This window comes from Panthera leo, chromosome D3 (assembly GCF_018350215.1).
Source record: "Panthera leo isolate Ple1 chromosome D3, P.leo_Ple1_pat1.1, whole genome shotgun sequence".
Lineage (NCBI taxonomy): Eukaryota > Metazoa > Chordata > Mammalia > Carnivora > Felidae > Panthera > Panthera leo.
Genome location: NC_056690.1, coordinates 68,742,647 through 68,758,991, shown reverse-complemented (window position 1 = coordinate 68,758,991; position 16,345 = coordinate 68,742,647). Strand labels below are relative to the sequence as shown.

Below are 16,345 nucleotides of genomic sequence, written 5' to 3'. Positions count from 1 at the left end.
AGCGATGGATGGTGGCGATGTTGCACAACAGTGTGAAGGTGCCTAATGCCGCTTAGTTGTACGCTTGAAGACGGCCAGAGTGATCGATGTTATGTTATGCAAACTTTATCACAATAACAGAATGGTTAAAATAAGTAGCGACCGGGGCGGGCACTCTTTGGGTGGGCAGGCCATTCTCAGCCCAGGCAGGACTCTCCGGGAGAAAAGCTGCACCGATGGAGGAGGCAGGCTTGCCCCACGGGGGTGGGGAGTGGGGGCGGGCGGGTGGAAGGCCCTGGAGTGGGTGGGGAGGGGCGGCGCTCTCATCAAAGTCTCTGGCGTAGAAAGGGGTGTGGGCGGGCTGGGGCAGGCAAGCCACCCGCGCCCTCGAACAGCGAAATGTGTTTCTTGGATGAGAATCCAAGGCAATTGTGCGAGCCCACACAGTGTTTGTTCGGAAGCTAATGCATTCCTGTCCTATTGTCTCCGCCGGAGACTTGTGGGCACACCCATCATATCCTCCCTTGGTGGGGGGGGAGAGGCCAAGGTGCTTGCAGTCAGCCTGTGGGAGGCCCGACAGCAACCAGGGAGAAAGGCACCCTGGTGGGAGCATCCTGGAGTCCCCTGGGGAAGGTCCACAGGGCTTGCAGGGATGTAACCCCGGTTGTTTGGGATGCCACGCTGTGGGGAGAGAAACCGTGCTGATGGGAGGGGCTGTAGGGCTGCCTTCCTTGGTGGGAGGGAAGCGAGTGCTGTAGATGGCGAATTCTTGCCTTTCCACGGAGGAGTGAGTGCCAACTTGAGGCAGGCTGGCCAGCCCGCCCTGACCACCCCAGCTCACCAACAGCCCAGGGTTTCAACCTTGTAGAACAAACCCACGATGTCTGGTGCAGCCGTAGCAAAAGCACAGCTCAGACCCCACCGGCAAGGGCCTCTCTCCCTCGGGGGTCCGGGGGTCGCGGAGGGTGTGGGGGGAGTGGCCACCACAGAGCACAGCCACGGTTTCAGAGAGCAGGCAGGCGATTGGCTGGTTTTCTGGAGAACACATTCATCGAGCCCTGATGGGCTGGCTGGGTCTACAGAAGGGCTAGGGATGTGGTGGGATAGGCTGCAAGTGTGGAAGACGTGGCAGGAAGGCGAGAGAGAAGAAAGAGCCAAGAGTGGCAGGGAGAGGTCTGCGGTGGCCATGGAAGCCACGTGCCAGGCACAAACACTGACGGTGGAGAGAGGGGGGAGGCGGGAGAGTGAGACGGAGCCAGAGGAGATGGCCGGGACACGTGGTGACCGGGCTGGGGAGCTGCACGTGGCCACCTGCCCCTAGGAGCCCCCTAGGGTAGAGACCCTCTATCCCGCGTCTCTGCACCTGCACCTATGGCCAGGTCTAGAGGACAGCACGGGGGCTGATGGTCATGATAATGACCCTGAGTCATCACAGAGATGGTCTATGATGTCTGGGTCTCCTCAGGGAGGCAGGAAAGGAGATAATCTATCCGAAAAAGGCTGTCATCAAAATTGTACAGCAGCCTTCGAGTCAGAAGACCTGCCCCTCACTAAGAGTAACCCCGGGCATGTCACTTTATCGCCCTGCACCTCAGTTTCCTCACCTGAGAAGAGGGATAATACCTGCCTCGAATTGTTTTGAGAGTCAAGTGAGATAACAATGTCTGTGAAAGAGCTTTGAAAAGTGCAAAGCTTGATCCAAATGCAAGGTGTGATTATTGTTATTAAATCTGTTTCTCTGTCAACACGGATCTTCCCTGAAGCTCTTGGCACACTCTGTGTACTGTCTCATTTACCCTCGTGACACTCTTGTGGAGACAGGGAAAGGCCATGGCATTATTATCTGTACCTAATAGACAAACTGAGGCATAGTGGGTGAAGTGGCTTGCACAAACTAGAGAGACAGCAAGTCTGAGAACTAGAGGATGCTCAAAAGTCCTGGGTCAGCATCCTCTGTCTTGGAGAATTATTTTAATTTCTCTCACCTTTGCTCATTCTCATTTTGCTGGTTGGAGGTCAGAATTCTTAATTTTATTGTCTGGTGACAATAATCAACCTGGGCCTTCACAAAATTGAATTGGTTTTACATATTCTTTGTTTGCATTGGCCATCACCTACCCACCCATCCACACATCCACTTACTCGGCCACCAATCCATTAGTGCATCTGTCCACCCAAGTATGCAATCATCCATCCACCAACAATCAATTTATCCATCCATCCTTCTATCTACCCACGTATCATGTATCCAACCAACCTTCCTTCCTTCTTTCCTTCCTTCCTTCCATCCAACCATCCATCCATCCATCCATCCATTCTTTCATCCATCTATATACCCACTCACCTACTTACCCTTCCTTCCTCACCTACTTATCCATCATCCATCCATCCTCCCTCCCTTCCTTCCTTCCTCCCTTCCTTCCTTCCTCCCTTCCTTCCATCCTTCTATCCATCTAGTCATCTTTTCAACAACATTCATGGAACACCTACCTTGTGCTAAACATCGTGTAACTACAGGGGCAACAAGAAGAATAAGACCGGGAGCTCATAGTCTAGTAGGGGGAAATTGAGAGACTGTGCTAGGTACGTGGGATTGAAGCACGGGATGGAGTGGTGGTGATGGAGAACGTGCATGTGGTGTAAGAAGCAGCATACGGCAGATGCACAAGAGCAAAAAACCAAACGAACAAAAAACGAAAAAACAAAAACCCAAAAAACAGCAAACACCCATGAACTAGCAGAGTGCACTGGTGAATAACAAGTATCTCAAGATGCTCAAATATATAGTGTTGGCGGAGAGAGAGAACCTGATGACAAAAGAGGCAAGGGCCACATCCTATAGGGCTCTAGATGCCATGCTACTGCATTTGGGTCTTATCCTAAGGCACTGGAGAGCCACTGAGAGATTTTAAACTACAGAGTACATTTTGGAAGGATCCTTTCTTGCACAGTGTGGCGAACAGACCAGAGCTGGCAGAGTGGTGGGGTACTGCAGGCAAGGGGACAGTAAGGAGGCTGCTGTGAGAAAATACGGTGCCTTGAATTGAGGCGGGAAAAAATGGGAGGACACATGTTTAGGAGGCAGAAGTGAGGGTGAGGAAAAGGACGATATAGAAGACAGGTCGTCCCCAGGTTTGGGGCTTGGCCAACTGGATAAATGCGGGTGTCACCAATGATCGTAGGAAGGCATGATGAGTTGGTCTGGGGGGATGTGAAGGAGTTCGGCGTTAGAAATATTGAGTCCATGGTCCTTGGGGCCGATCAGGGAAGATAACTCATGGGAGACTGGCTATCCGAGATCATCGGTGCCAGGTCAAGGCCGCAGGTGCTTGTGAGAAGAGAAGGTCCAGGTGAGAAGAGAAGAGGGTAAGGGCTCCAAACCTGGAGAGAGAGCCACATCTAAAGAGTGGTGGGGGAAGAAGAACCCCTGAAGGAGCACGAGGACAGTCAGAGAGCCAAGAGGAATAGAAGAAGGTGATGCCACAGAAGCCAGGAGAATTCTGAGAAGTACAAGGTCAGCCGTGTCAAATGCTCAAGAGAGGTCATGTAAGATGAACAAAGACCAGGGCGCCTTGGACCTGGTGATTAGGAGGGCACGGGTGATCTTTGCCATGATGACCTCAGAGCAGGGGTAGGGACAGGTGGAGGCCCGGGTCACATGGGGCTGGAGAAGGAGAGGGAGGTCGGGAGGTGGAAGATAGCGAGGGGACCCATTTTTTTCTTTTCCTTTGTGGGTTTCTGCTTTTCTCTGTCTCTCGCTCTTTTTCTCCTCTTCCTTCCTCCCTCCCTCCCTCCTCCCCCTCTGTCTTTTCTTTCTTTTTGAACTTGAGAAAAGGGGTAGAACCCCCGTGCCAGGGCGGAGGGGGGTGGTTGTTACAGCGGGAGAGGCGGAGGTGAGAGGGTAGAAGGCAGGAAAAAAAGGGAAAATCAGAGGAGAGGAGGACACCGTGTGCAGAGATGAGCCTTAAATAAGCAAAGTGGTACCGTTGCACATCCGCTGACGTGGAAGGCAGGGGTGAGGGTGGCTGCAGACACAGGTACACGGATGTATAAGGGCTCACGCTGCCCAGCCTGTCAGGGTGGCTACGAAATCAGTTTGTGCCATGTTCCTCACTCACTCTCAGCGCTCTGCACCGGCCTGCATCTCAGCCATCCCCAGGAGAGGGGGATTTGCCCCAAATATCACCATTCCACTTGCCTAATAAGGAGCCCTGTATGGCAGCTATGGTCAGATGTCAAGGAAATTCATGGTTCTGTCCTGGACTTCGGTCCAAGCTTATGCCCTGTGGTCTGGCTGTCAGCCCTCCTAGCTGAGGCGGGCAGGCGGGCGGGCACCCTAACTGCGGACCAGGCGCCCTGGAGGGAATAATTAGCCTCCTTCCTGCAGAGTTTGCAAACCGCCTTGTACAAAGTGGCCACAGTAAATGTCACATATGTCACATGGGGGAATGCTTCATCCCACGGCTGGCCCCAGGGGGCCGGAAACGTAATCTGGGGCTCAGAGCAGACACTGAATCCTGCAGTCATCAGAGCCAGAGGATGGGGCCACGGCTCCAGTGGGTCCTCCTGGGAGCCAAGCCCTGGCCAGTGGCCTGCACAGGAGGGGAGTTCTGCTCACAGCGTCCCTGCAGCCATAAGTTCCCAGGACCCTAGGTCAGGGTTGGAAACCACAGGGATGTTGGCCATGACTGCTGTCAACACCTCCCAGCTTCTTCTTTAGTGCCCTTCCTTCCCCTTCTATAAGCCTTGCCTGTCCCCTCTGTGGCTCATTTTGCGTTCACTTCCCGGGCATCGTGGATCTCTCCTAAAGGATGAATGGAGAATGCCCGAGGCAGCTCTGAGGTTTTACCTTTCCAGAAGGTGTCTCCTGAGGACTGACCAATACCTTCCGGGTCCTCGATCATCCCCTGGCTTACGTTTTTTGAATGCTTGCTCTGCACGGGAAGCTCTGCACCGTGTGTATGTTTCAAGACCCACTTTATCCTTTCTCCAGTTTATCTGCGTTAGACACCCACTGTAGTATCTTCATTTATAGCTGCAGAAACTGAGGCACGTAGAGTGGGGTGACTTCCCACCAGTAATGGAAAACCAGGGTTTGACCCCAGGACTCATCTGCCCCCGTAGCCAAATGACATAACCATTGCTCTGCCAGCAAGTCCCACATAAACAAGGCTGGTGGGGGGGGGGGGTGGTCAGTGAAAAGTGGAGGGACCATGCACCGCCCTCTTCCTGGGATGGTTCTGGTTTTCACTTGCCATCCCGAAATAATTGGTAATAGTGTCCCCTTTGCTCACTAAAGGCCCCTGACTTGCGTGGTACCTTATACAGTCACCTAGACAAGGGAAAGGGTATTGAGGGGTTGGGGGCCCCCCAGATTATCAGCTGATCTCTAGCCTATTCCATTTCCCTTCCTTGTGCTCAGCGCCCCTCTTTATAAAGTGAGTGCATGAGTGCTGCTGCCCATCTGAGGGGTTCTGCTGGGGGGTGGGGAGAGGGGCTCTGAAGGTGACAAAGCGTCCTACTCCTCGTGACGTGGTTGTCATTGCAGGGGATCATGACTCCTCCTGCAGGGCCTCACCTGAACCTGCCAGCATTAACCGCTCCCCAAGGACGCAGACGGGAACAAGATGCAATGATGATAATGGACGCCCTGTCCATCGCTCTCTGCTGGAGCGTCAGGGCCTTGCGGAGGGCAGTTGGAGGACAGGCAGATGGAAAAGCAGTTATTCTGCAAGCTTCCCCAGGGGAACTTGGCCAAGAATGCCTGGCCTGGAGGCACTGGGTGTTGGGTGGCACCTGGGACCTTCACCCCTTCATGTTACGCTATAGACACCCCTCTGAAGGAAGGACTGCATTTTGTGTCTGACTCAGCACGAAACGGTTCCCTGAGACAGGAGGAGGGGTTTAGGCTGTCTGGGGGCCAGGCCTGGGGCTCTGGGTGGTGGGCAGATGCCCCTCATGGGCTGGTCTCTGCACCCATAGATTACTCTCCTGGTGCCCGCCAGGCTGGGACCCCCGGCAGGCACAAGGAGAAGTCAGGGCACAATGCCATCTGCTCTTAGCTGGGCCTCTCCCAGCCCCTGGCCCCTGGCCCCGCACCGCCCCCCCCCACCCAACCTCCACCCACCTGAGGCCTGGACTTGACCTTGCTGGCTTCGTGGGGGGAGGGTGTGATAAGCGTCTTGGTGGAGGGAACTAGCTGCCTGCAAAGGCATTTTCCGCTCTCTAAAGTAAACAATCAAACAGGAAATTAATCGAGAAACCCACATCAACGGAAGGTTCAGGTTGTGATTTTCACAGCCCCAGAGCCAGGAAATTCAAAGTTATAGTTCCCATAGCAACTGGCCTGTAGACTCTGCCACTAGCGCTGGGCTGGAACGAGACCCCGAGGGGTCAACGAGGCCAGCCCCCTGCCTCTAGGAAGCACCGCCCAACGTCAAGTCTGAATGTGGACTGCTCTTCGGAGGTGGGCCATGAAGCCTGGAAAGGAGTTCAGAGTTGCAAGGCCATGGTTCCACTTGAGCTCTCACAGCAACAAGCCTTGTAAACTGCGCAATGAGCTGACATCTCGGGGCTTCGTTTTTCTATATCCCCATATTCCAAAGATTATTCCCATAATCTCGGAAGTGAGAGGAATACTCAGGCCTGTAAGACACTCAAGGGAGTAGCATGTGTGCTTGTTCGCTCATTCCTTGTTCTCTTCTGCCCCATAACGGCCCTCCACCTTCAACCCAATCACCCCTGAACCTTGTGATTGCCCTTTGCACCGCCCCCCCCCCCTCCCCACCACCGCCGGCCCATCACTGTTTTCTCTCCAAGTAGCATCTCAATCAATTGCCAGTTCCAAGAACTTTCAGAGCAGACACCAAGGTGGCTCCATTTAGTGGGCGCTGTTCTCCTCAACCTGCCCCCCTCCCTTTCTGGACCAAATATATAATATTCTAATATTAGGGCAATGCATACTTACTGCTTCCCTGACTGATAGCCAGGTGGATTACATGGAAGCAGAGGCAAGCCCTCCCCCTTCAAGTATGTGGGGGCCAAGGAGGGGGGTTGTGTATCTTGGGTGGGGTTTTCTTTTGTGTGTGACTAGTGAGGAGTCCCCGCCTGGCAGGAAAGGAGATAAGGGCGTTGGAGCTCAACGGAGAAGGAAACAGTCTGGAATCCTTCCCCAAGAGTCACCCTGCCTTCCCACCCGAGATGACCACCAGTGGCCGGCTGGTCTTATCCGTGTGGTTCTGCAGCCCAGTCCCAGGGACCCTTGTGACCACATTAGCTGAGGCAGGAGCGGGTGCTCCCTGGGCACCAGGCCTGCGGCAGAGGGTGCCTGGCCCGCCTGCCCGCCCGCCAGCCTGGCCCTGGAGCCAGCGCTGTGAACTGAGCAAAGCAGTGGAAAGACAGAAGTGGCGCCTGCTGGAAAGCAGACAGAGAGCCTCCTTGATTTCCTAACAGGCCTAGCCGCGTGCCAGGGGCTGATCGGCCAGCCCAGAGTGCCCAGCCTCGCTTGCGAAACAGTCCTTTCCTCCTTCCCGGTGGCCGAGCCACTGTCCAGCCACTCGAGTCCCTGAGGCAAGGCCTCTCCTCATCCCTACCGCCTTCCTGCCTTCCCCCGTGTTTCAACACAGAATTCGGTGGGCAGGTCGGGGAAGACAGGACTCCTCCTGGGGGTGCGAGATCTCTCCTTTCCTAGATCAAGACATTTAATCAGGAAGAAGGGTGGTGGGGAGGTGACTGGTTTCTCTGCTGGTTTCTGCAGTCCCAGAGGGAAACTTGCGGAGGGCTCTGTCACAGACGGTGACGCTCCAGCTTCAGCAGAAAGGGGTCCCCACTGCAGAGCCCAGCAGCTGCTGTAGCTCTGCCCGCCCCCACCAACTAACTGTTCGGGCACACAGTTCTCTGAAGGGCCTCGCCAGCCCACCTTCCCACAAGCCCGGGAAGGAGCTGCTTACAAGGTTCTCCACGGTGTGGCAGGTCAACCAGGCGTCCCTCCCGCCAATGTCAGACTTTACAGGGTATGTGAGTGGGGGAGGGCACGGGTAACCAGCCAGGGGGCCTCGAGGACCTGGAGAAAGGGCACACCTGCCCCTTACCCTGCTGCGGAGCATGGGATTCTGAAGAAACCCTCGCTCAACACACGTCTTCTCCAGCGTGATCATCTTGGCAGGCTGTATTTAAGAATATGTGCCTGCTGGAGGCCGGTTTCCAGACAGAGGGTGCCAGTCTTCCGGGGTGGGGGCGGGGGGGAGGAGTCTGAAGCTGTAGCCCAGAAGCTGGGCCGGAGGTCCGTCCCTGGGTGAGGAGGCTTAGCTGGTTCCACGGTGGGTTTGGGTGCAAGGCAGTAACCAAGCACCAACTGGGCAGGGACAGCTGGGCCTGGGACAAGCTTAAGCAGAGAATAATAGGCCTGTGCTAAAGGCATAATTAGCATTTGTACTCGGAGTGGCAGCCACCCCACAGAGGGACAGACAGGCCTGGGCTGAGAAAAGGGCCTGGGGCTGCCTGGGGACGGCAGAAAGGATTCACTAAGTACTCTCTGCCAAGTCTAAGGTTGGAGATAAGAGCATTTAATTGGCACCTGGAAGTTTGTTTGGCTTTGGAGCCTTACCCTTAGCAGAATAGAAACTGTCATACTGGGGCAACCCTATTTCTAAACTCTATTTCTAAATCTTTTTGGAGGAGTGCGCCTGCCGGCCAATAGTATTATTATTATTATTTTTAACATGAAATTTATTGTCAAATTGGTTTCCATACAACACCCAGGGCTCCTCCCAACAGGTGCCCTCCTCCATGCCCATCCCCCCCCCTCCCACCCCCCCCACCCCCCATCAACCCTCAGTTTATTCTCAGTTTTGCCAATAGTATTATGCATGCACTCTCACCGGGTCACCTGAGGGGTTTGGGAGGGGATAAAGTGTTTAGCCTGGGGTGGGGGGTGGTGGTGGAGTGGCTCAGGCCCTGGCTGCTGGCCACTTCCACCCCTGGGGCCCTACCGCCTTCTCCTCCCTTTCACAGACCTCCAGACCAGCCAAAGCCATCTGTTCACAGGCTTCTGAACACGTCTTGTCCTTATCTGTGAGGACGACGAGGAGCAAACCCCACCCTGACTCCATTTACTGACTCCTGAGACAAGACCTTCCTCCTCCCAGCTTTCCCTGACCTCCTCCCCTAATCTCTATAACCAGAAGCTTCTGGGTTCACAGCCTGGGGGCAACTATTTGGTTCTAGCTAGTTCTAGGTCTAGTCTAGGGTCTACCTAGACTAGTTTTGACTCACACAGGACCTTGTGTCCAGCTGGCCCTCTCAGAAGAAATGCAGACTGGATTTGAAGGAAAGCCTGTGCTGGCTGGGGTAAAGCCACTCAGAAGGGCTCCTCTGTTTCCTGGGATGCAGCCACCCAGGCACATAACCGGCCCAGAGCACGGCAGGTCCTGTACCTCCTCCAGGGAGCCTGAAGGGACAGCAACCACTTTTTCATTCATTCATTCATTCATTCATTCAACAAGGAGGCATGAATCCTTTCCTCGTGGATTTACCAGTGTGGTTGGGAGGACAGACATGGCTCAAGCAGATCAGTGATGGGAACCAAGGCTGGAAGGTGAGGCTGCCTGGGTTCGAATCCAGACTCAGCCCCCCCACTAATCATGTTGCACCATTCGCTTCTCTGTGTCTCAGTTTCCTCATCTGGAAACTGGGCTAGGATTAAGTGCGGTCACCGAGGACCCATGTTTAGAATAGCAGCTGGCACACACGAAGAGCAGCTCCATCAGTGGCAGCCCCTCTTACTGAGGGGGCCGCGTGTGGCACAGAACCGAGGGTGCCGTGGGGGTGGGTGGTGGGAAGGACCGTCCTCACCTGGGTGGGGAGAGGAGCCCAGGGGAGATCTCCTCGGGAGAGAGCTTTGCGGTGACCCCGTAAGGTCAAGCTAGGGAAAGAGTGGGGTCAGGAGAGGGATGGGGAAGAACATTCCAAACAGTGAGAAAGATCACCCTCAAGAAACCTGTGAGCCTGGAGTACGGAGAGACGGGGGTGAGCCCAGTTAGAAGGCTGGTGGGCTAATTCAGGCGAAAGGGGACCTTGGCCTCACGAGCTGCGGCCAGGCAGAAACATGGTAGTCAGAGCTGAGATCCGGGTAAGAGCTGCTGCCCACAGATCCTGCCAATTAGTGGGGCAGAGGGTGGTGGTATCTTCTCTGGTAGCAGGAGATGGGTTCCATTAGGTGCTCCTGAGTTTGCGGGGGTCTGTGGGTGGCCCTGGGGGGGGGGGTGGCGCGTGTCAGGTGGATGAACCCAGGCCTGGAGATGTAGATCTAGTCTGTACAGGTCAAGTTTGGGGGCTGCTGCTGCCGTGGGAATCTGCCTGTGACCAACATGGGCTTTGGGACTTGCACCTGGGGCCCCATTCCTGGCTCACCACGAGCTACGGTCGCCTGTCCTCTGGTAAGTCCCAAAGCACATCGACTTCTCCAGGTTCTGGTTAAGAGAACACCAAAGGAAGTTGCGGAGAAGACCTTGCAGGTGAACACAGGCCGAAAGCAAAGGCTCCTACACGAAAAGTTTGGGAAATACCTCCACCTGGCACGTAAAAATGACACGAAATTCAAATTTCAGCGTCGATCAATACGGTTTTGTTGGAACACAATCCTCTCATTGGTTTACACGTCCCCGACAGCTACTTTCTTGCTACGCTGGGCTGGCAGAGCTGAGGGCTGAGCCGGGCTCTGAATTTCGCAACAAGGTGATTTCAACAAGGACCGTACTGTTGGCTTGAAGGGGCAGAAGCAATCCAGACAGACAGCATGTAGAGAGACAATTCTTTGGAAAACTCTGGCTCTGTAGGGAAGAGAGACATGGGGTGGTTCCCGGAGGGGAATGCGGGGTCAAGGGAAGGCTCTCCTTCCTCAGGTGGGTTTGGTGGGCTGCAGAGAAGAAGGAAACCATCAAGAGAGTGGGAAACATGGGATGCGGGAGGCAGAAAAGAAACCGGTTGGAGGGAAGCCTACAGGAGAGAGGGGATGGGACGGGCAGTGCTCTGGAACCACGGGTGTGCTGAGCAGGGCCGCTGCCCTGGTGGACAGGCTATCCACAGTAGGCCAGACCAAGGCAGGGCCGCCATTGCTGTGAAGAGGCCGGAGACGGCCTGTGGGTGCCGTGAGATAACGAAAGAAAGCAAAAGTTCCGCAGGCCAATTTAGATAGCAGTTTGGGTCAAAAAGAAAGATACTTAAATCTGGCCTTCAGATCATGCTCACATCATACCCTGCTATTTGTGCTTGTATATAAATTGCTCGCTCTTCAAGCCATACGCTTATGCCACTCCAGAGTTACGTGGAAAAATCCCCAACGGGGTGATTTTATATTGTATTTCTACTTTTCTCAGCGGAACATTTTTGTGAGAGAACTTCTGGTTGAAGCATCACACGTGCAAAAAGGCACAACACATCCTAAGGACGCGGTTAGATGAACTTTCGCACGGGGCATACGCCTGTGCTACCGATGGCCCCAGCAACAGCTAGAACCTGGGTCATACCCCACAGGCTTCTTGTGCCCTTCGTTTCACCGCCCCTCCCCTAGGGTCACCGCAATCCTGCTTATTACCACAGCTTAGTGTTACCTGTTTTAACTCCCGTGCCCCCGGCATTTAAATTTGAAGCAAACATACAGTCCCTGCAGGTAGTTCCTGTGCGGCCCTTGCTTGCCCGGTGGTCACTCTGAGACCTCCACCCATTCTTGGTTTCCCTACTCTGGGTTTTTGTTCAGAGGATATCATCTGATTTTGGAACTGGTGAGACAGCTAGGCTAGGCACAGGTTTCAGGGCCGAGGAAATGGAAGTTTGGGTTGGAATCAGATGATGTCCAGTGTGCCCAAGATCATACCTAAGGAGCAGGGAGTTGATTCTTAAGTCTAGGAATCTGTCACCAGAGTTTGGTGCTGTCTAATGTGTTGTGTTTGCAGACATGGGTCCCTTAGCTTTTCTGGAGCACGGAACTCTTTGAAGGTCTGATGGAAACTTTGGCACTTCTCCCAGGAAAATGCCCATCTACACACGTTCACAGATGTCAGCATCCGATTTCAGTGGGTTCCCAGACGCTGAAGGCCACCCAAGGGCCCCCGATACAAACCTCTGACATGGCCTTACACACGCCAACCTGAATCACCACTGAAAATGTCATCGGAGTATGGGACAGTGAATGTCTCCATAATGTAAGGACAGCAACACAGCCACCGTCTCATGTGTCGTCAGGAGGATCATATAGCCTTTCTCGGTGCCTGTCAGGCTGTGGCTGGGTAGCTCTGTGGTTAAGGCATGATGCCAGGGTGGCCAATAAAGATACCATAAACGTTTTGTACTATGTGCCAGAAACTTGACAGATGTGATCGCTAATCCTTATGGCAATCCTGCAGAGGTAGAGAGGGCCGTTTCTCATTTTACTGTTGGGAAAACTGACGCTCAAGGAGGCTAAGTACCTTCCCTGGTCCTAGCTAGTACCGACAGTGTGGGATTTGAAGTCACGTTAGTCTGACGTCCGAGCCCTCGTTCTTTCACTTTCCCTTTTCACGGAGGGGACTTTTAGCCTCCCTCTTGTCCTGCTATGCCCTGTGGATCCCCAAAGCTGACAACGTGTCAGGAGGGAACTGACTGACAGCATGGGGATACGTCAGTGCATTCACACTGTCTCTACTCAGGGGAGATGACTCACTGGAGCCCGGCCACTTTGGGACACCAGGGGACACACACACATTTCCTGTGGCCCGGTGAGAGCCTTGGGCAGTGTGAGCTGGCAGGGTAGATCTCTGGAAGCAGCTAGAGATAGAAAACCAGACAGCTCTGCATCCTGGGATAGAGAAGGCTCTCCCTGGGTTCGTATGACAGAGCTATGGCACCTCTGGGCCTCAGTTTTGTTGTCGGTAAAATGCGGGTGGAGTTCAGACTAGATCAGGGCTACCCAGAGCGTGGATCTCCTAAAGTGGCAGCAGCACAGCCTGGGAAAGTGCAAATTCCCTTTGCTGCCGGTGATCCCGCAATTTTAATGAGCACCGAGAACCACAGATCTAGATCAGGGGTCTGTAAAACTACAGCCCAGCGGCCAGATCTGGTCCACAGCACCCTTTTTATGGGGACTGTGAGCTCAGAACGGTTCTTACATTTTTAAATAGCTGGGGGAAAAAAAGCAAACGAATAATAATATTCTTTGACACATAAAAATGTTATAAAATTCAAATTTCAGTGTCCATAAATAAGGTTTTGTTGGAATGCAGTCACGCTCATCCATTTGCATACTGTCCCAGCTGCTTTGGCATTAGCAAGGCAGAACTGAGTAGTTTCCACAGAAACTGCTCTCATGGCTTCGCACAGTACAAATCACAGGGATGTGGTTAAACTCGATTTAGCCTCTTGGCCTGCAAAGCTAAAATATTTACTATCTGGCCTTTTATAGAAGTTTGCTAACCTCTGATCTATGGAGAGCGTGAAGGGGACAGAAAGGGTGGGAGGTGGGGAGAAAGGGAAGAGGGAAGGGGGAAGGGGAGAGGGGAGAGGGGAGGGAAGGAGGGCTAGTCTAAGAGCTGGGATCCCTTCTGGGGGAAAAAAGTGAGCTGTCAGTCAGGTCGACCCACGGAATCCTTTACACAGTTGCTTTGAGGGTGGTCTGGAAGGCCCCTCTGAACGTTTGCTTGTATGAAGATTCCAAATTTCACTTCTAGAACAGGGGCTGTTAACCGAGAAGCCCCCCGAGGAGAGACTTCAGGGATGGTCCGCAAGCTTTAATGTATGTGGGATTTTCTGGGGACAGAGGGTTCACTGGGGGGTCAGTTATCTCTTCGACCTCTATGAAACCCAGAACTGCTGCTGCTCTCCCCCCCCCCCCCCCCGCCCCGCCCCCCTTTAGGGGCATCCATTTTTCTCTTCCGAGCTCTTCTTTCAAAATGTGAAAGTCCCTGGAACCTTACACACATATCCCTCCTACCTAGGAAAGGGGGAGGTTACCTGATGGCACCAGGCCGGCCTCAGGAAAGTCCTGGGAGTCTGAGGAGGGGTGGAGGGAGGGGGCAGACACCCTGAGGTGGGGGAGGCATCTAGAGGCCTTGGTAATCAGGAAAGCCCCTCTCGACTTCCCACCCTCTAGAACCCATTCCTCCCCATCAGCAAGAGGCCAAAAAGGCTTGTGGCCCAGCGGGGATCCTGGTAGCCACCCTCGAGGGTGGGTACCTCCAGTCCCCAGAGCCCACAAGGCCTCCCGCCTGGGGCATTACCCGAGCAAGTCTCAACTCTGGCCCTGGGATTCCAGGTATTTTCCCAGCCAGCCCCACCTCATCTAATTGCTTTCCAGTCAGCTAATCCTTGGCCCACGCCCTCAGCTCCAGCCAGGCAAACCACCTCAGTGTGGCCAGCAGTAGCTTCTGAGACTTCCCATGGCCCGTGTCCAAGCCTGGGGCGGCCGCTCGACTCCCCTTGCCCAAACCACATCCTCCTTGCTGTTCTCCACACCTCAAACTCTTCTCTGACTAACATTTCCAAACCAAGCAGAGCGTGGTCCAGTCCAGACCAAAAGCAACGGGCTACTTCGTTCCCTACTGTCCCTCCCTCCTCCCGCCCGCCACCCCCCCCCCCCACCCCCCCAAGGCCCCGGGACTGGCTATATCCAGTCTATTGGGGAAGAACAATTAGCAAAAAGTGGAGTTATACCTACTGTTCAATTCCCAGAGCTAATTGTTTTAAGCAGGGCTTCGGCCTTAATTATGGGATAATTAGTTAGTGAATGTGTGTTTGCATTTCCACAAGTGTGTTTGCATTTCCTAAGTCTGGCTTTTAACCCTGGGAAACCAGATTCAGCAAATACTTTTATGTTCCAATACCTCTGAGTAAGGGACAAGGTCTTAATTACAGAAATGGAAGTCTTGAGAACAGTGTAATCAAAAGGGCAATGCAATGCAAGAATGAGCTAATTGTGTCTTCCACGTACTGGGCCATTGTGAGAAGGAGCTGGTAGCTGCCTGCCCTCCCAGGACTGACCCCCGCCCCCCCACCCCGGGGATTGTGCTTGTAGCCTTGTCTCACAGTCAGCCGCCCCTGCCACCCCCCTGTCCTTGAGTCCCCTGCTCTATGCTTCCCCCCCCCCCCCTTACCCTTTCTTCCCCCTCCTTTCCCTCTCCTCACCTTCATTCTGGGGTCAAAAGGGTTGCCTCTGCAGATCCTACCAGGGAGCCCCAGCCAACCACCCAACGCTAGCACCCTGGCTGGTCGATTTAGGTTTTAGCTCCCAACGTTTTCCTTTGCTTCTGAGTGCTCAGAGGGAGAGCACTGAGGGAGAACCCCTCAGAGTTCTCAGAGGGGAGAAAAAAATACTTTTGAGACTTGAGGGGCATCTAGATTGTTTAGGAATCCAGAATGGTTCCCCAAAGCCTGAGGATTCTGGAAGCTAGCCCCCAGACTTGTGCTGTCCCCTACAGTAGCTACCAGCCACATGCCGTCTTGAAATGTGTGTGCCTCCTCCGAACTGAGAGGTGCTTTAAGTGTAAAACACACAGTGGATTTCAGACTTAGTACAAACAAGAAAAATGTATTAAAAAAAAATCTCATTGATACTTTTTAATAGTGATTAGATGTTGAAGCAGCCATTCTTTGGATATACTGGATAACATAAAAGATATTAATTTCACCAGTTGCTTGCTTTAAAATGCAGTTACTAGCAAACGTGCAAGGGTACAGTGGCTCCCATTATATTGTACGGGACGTGTTGCTGCCTAGTTGCGATTGTGTTGGGACTGTTTAGGGCTAAGTAAGGCTGCCATTGTCCTCGACATCTGTGACTGAGGGTGTCCTTCCCACCCCCCACATGCTGTGTTCTCATCTTCTTCCCGACCCTCACGGAAGTCTCCTGAGCCCTGCGCATCCACCCTCCTTACTCCTTTTCCTCCCCAAGGGGGAGGCGGGGGACGGAGGCCCTGCTACTCTGCCTGCACCCCCCCCCCATGTCCCCCGTGCCCATAGGTGCTCACTCAATGCCCCTCCATCACCCTTTCCCCACGACTATCGATCCGTGAAGCCGAGCTACGAGCCCACCCTGACTTCTCAGGATTGTGGCTCGTGGGATTCTGACCTGGGACACACACACTAATTCAATCTCACATGAGGCCTGGCAGACTGAAGTCGAGAAACGACCACTTAATTAGAGCAGAGCAAAGCGTAGGGACAGAATGCAGGCAGCTTCACCGGCTGACAGTAGTTTTTGCCCATTCGCTCATATTGTAAGCACAGATTGCTTCCTCTGAGTCTGATTTGGGGCGAGCGTTTCTCTTCCTCTCCCACTCTGACCTCCTCTCCAGGAACGGCTACCAGCCAGCCCCATGCTGCCGGCTCACCTTGCCTC

General features: G+C 53.8%; 1 protein-coding gene across 7 annotated transcripts in view; it reads right to left on the bottom strand.

Moving 5' to 3' along the window:
* The window catches only part of CTIF (cap binding complex dependent translation initiation factor), a 294,145-nt gene that overhangs the window by 11,079 nt on the left and 266,721 nt on the right, over positions 1-16,345 (bottom strand). The window contains exon 11 of one of the 7 annotated variants that reach the window (XM_042911714.1): positions 10,611-10,808. The exons of the other annotated variants lie outside the window; for them this stretch is intronic. Coding sequence (XP_042767648.1) covers positions 10,659-10,808 — 150 coding nt within the window. The 3' untranslated portion in view covers positions 10,611-10,658. Of the gene's footprint in view, positions 1-10,610; positions 10,809-16,345 lie in introns of those variants that run through there. 7 annotated transcript variants of the gene reach the window in all.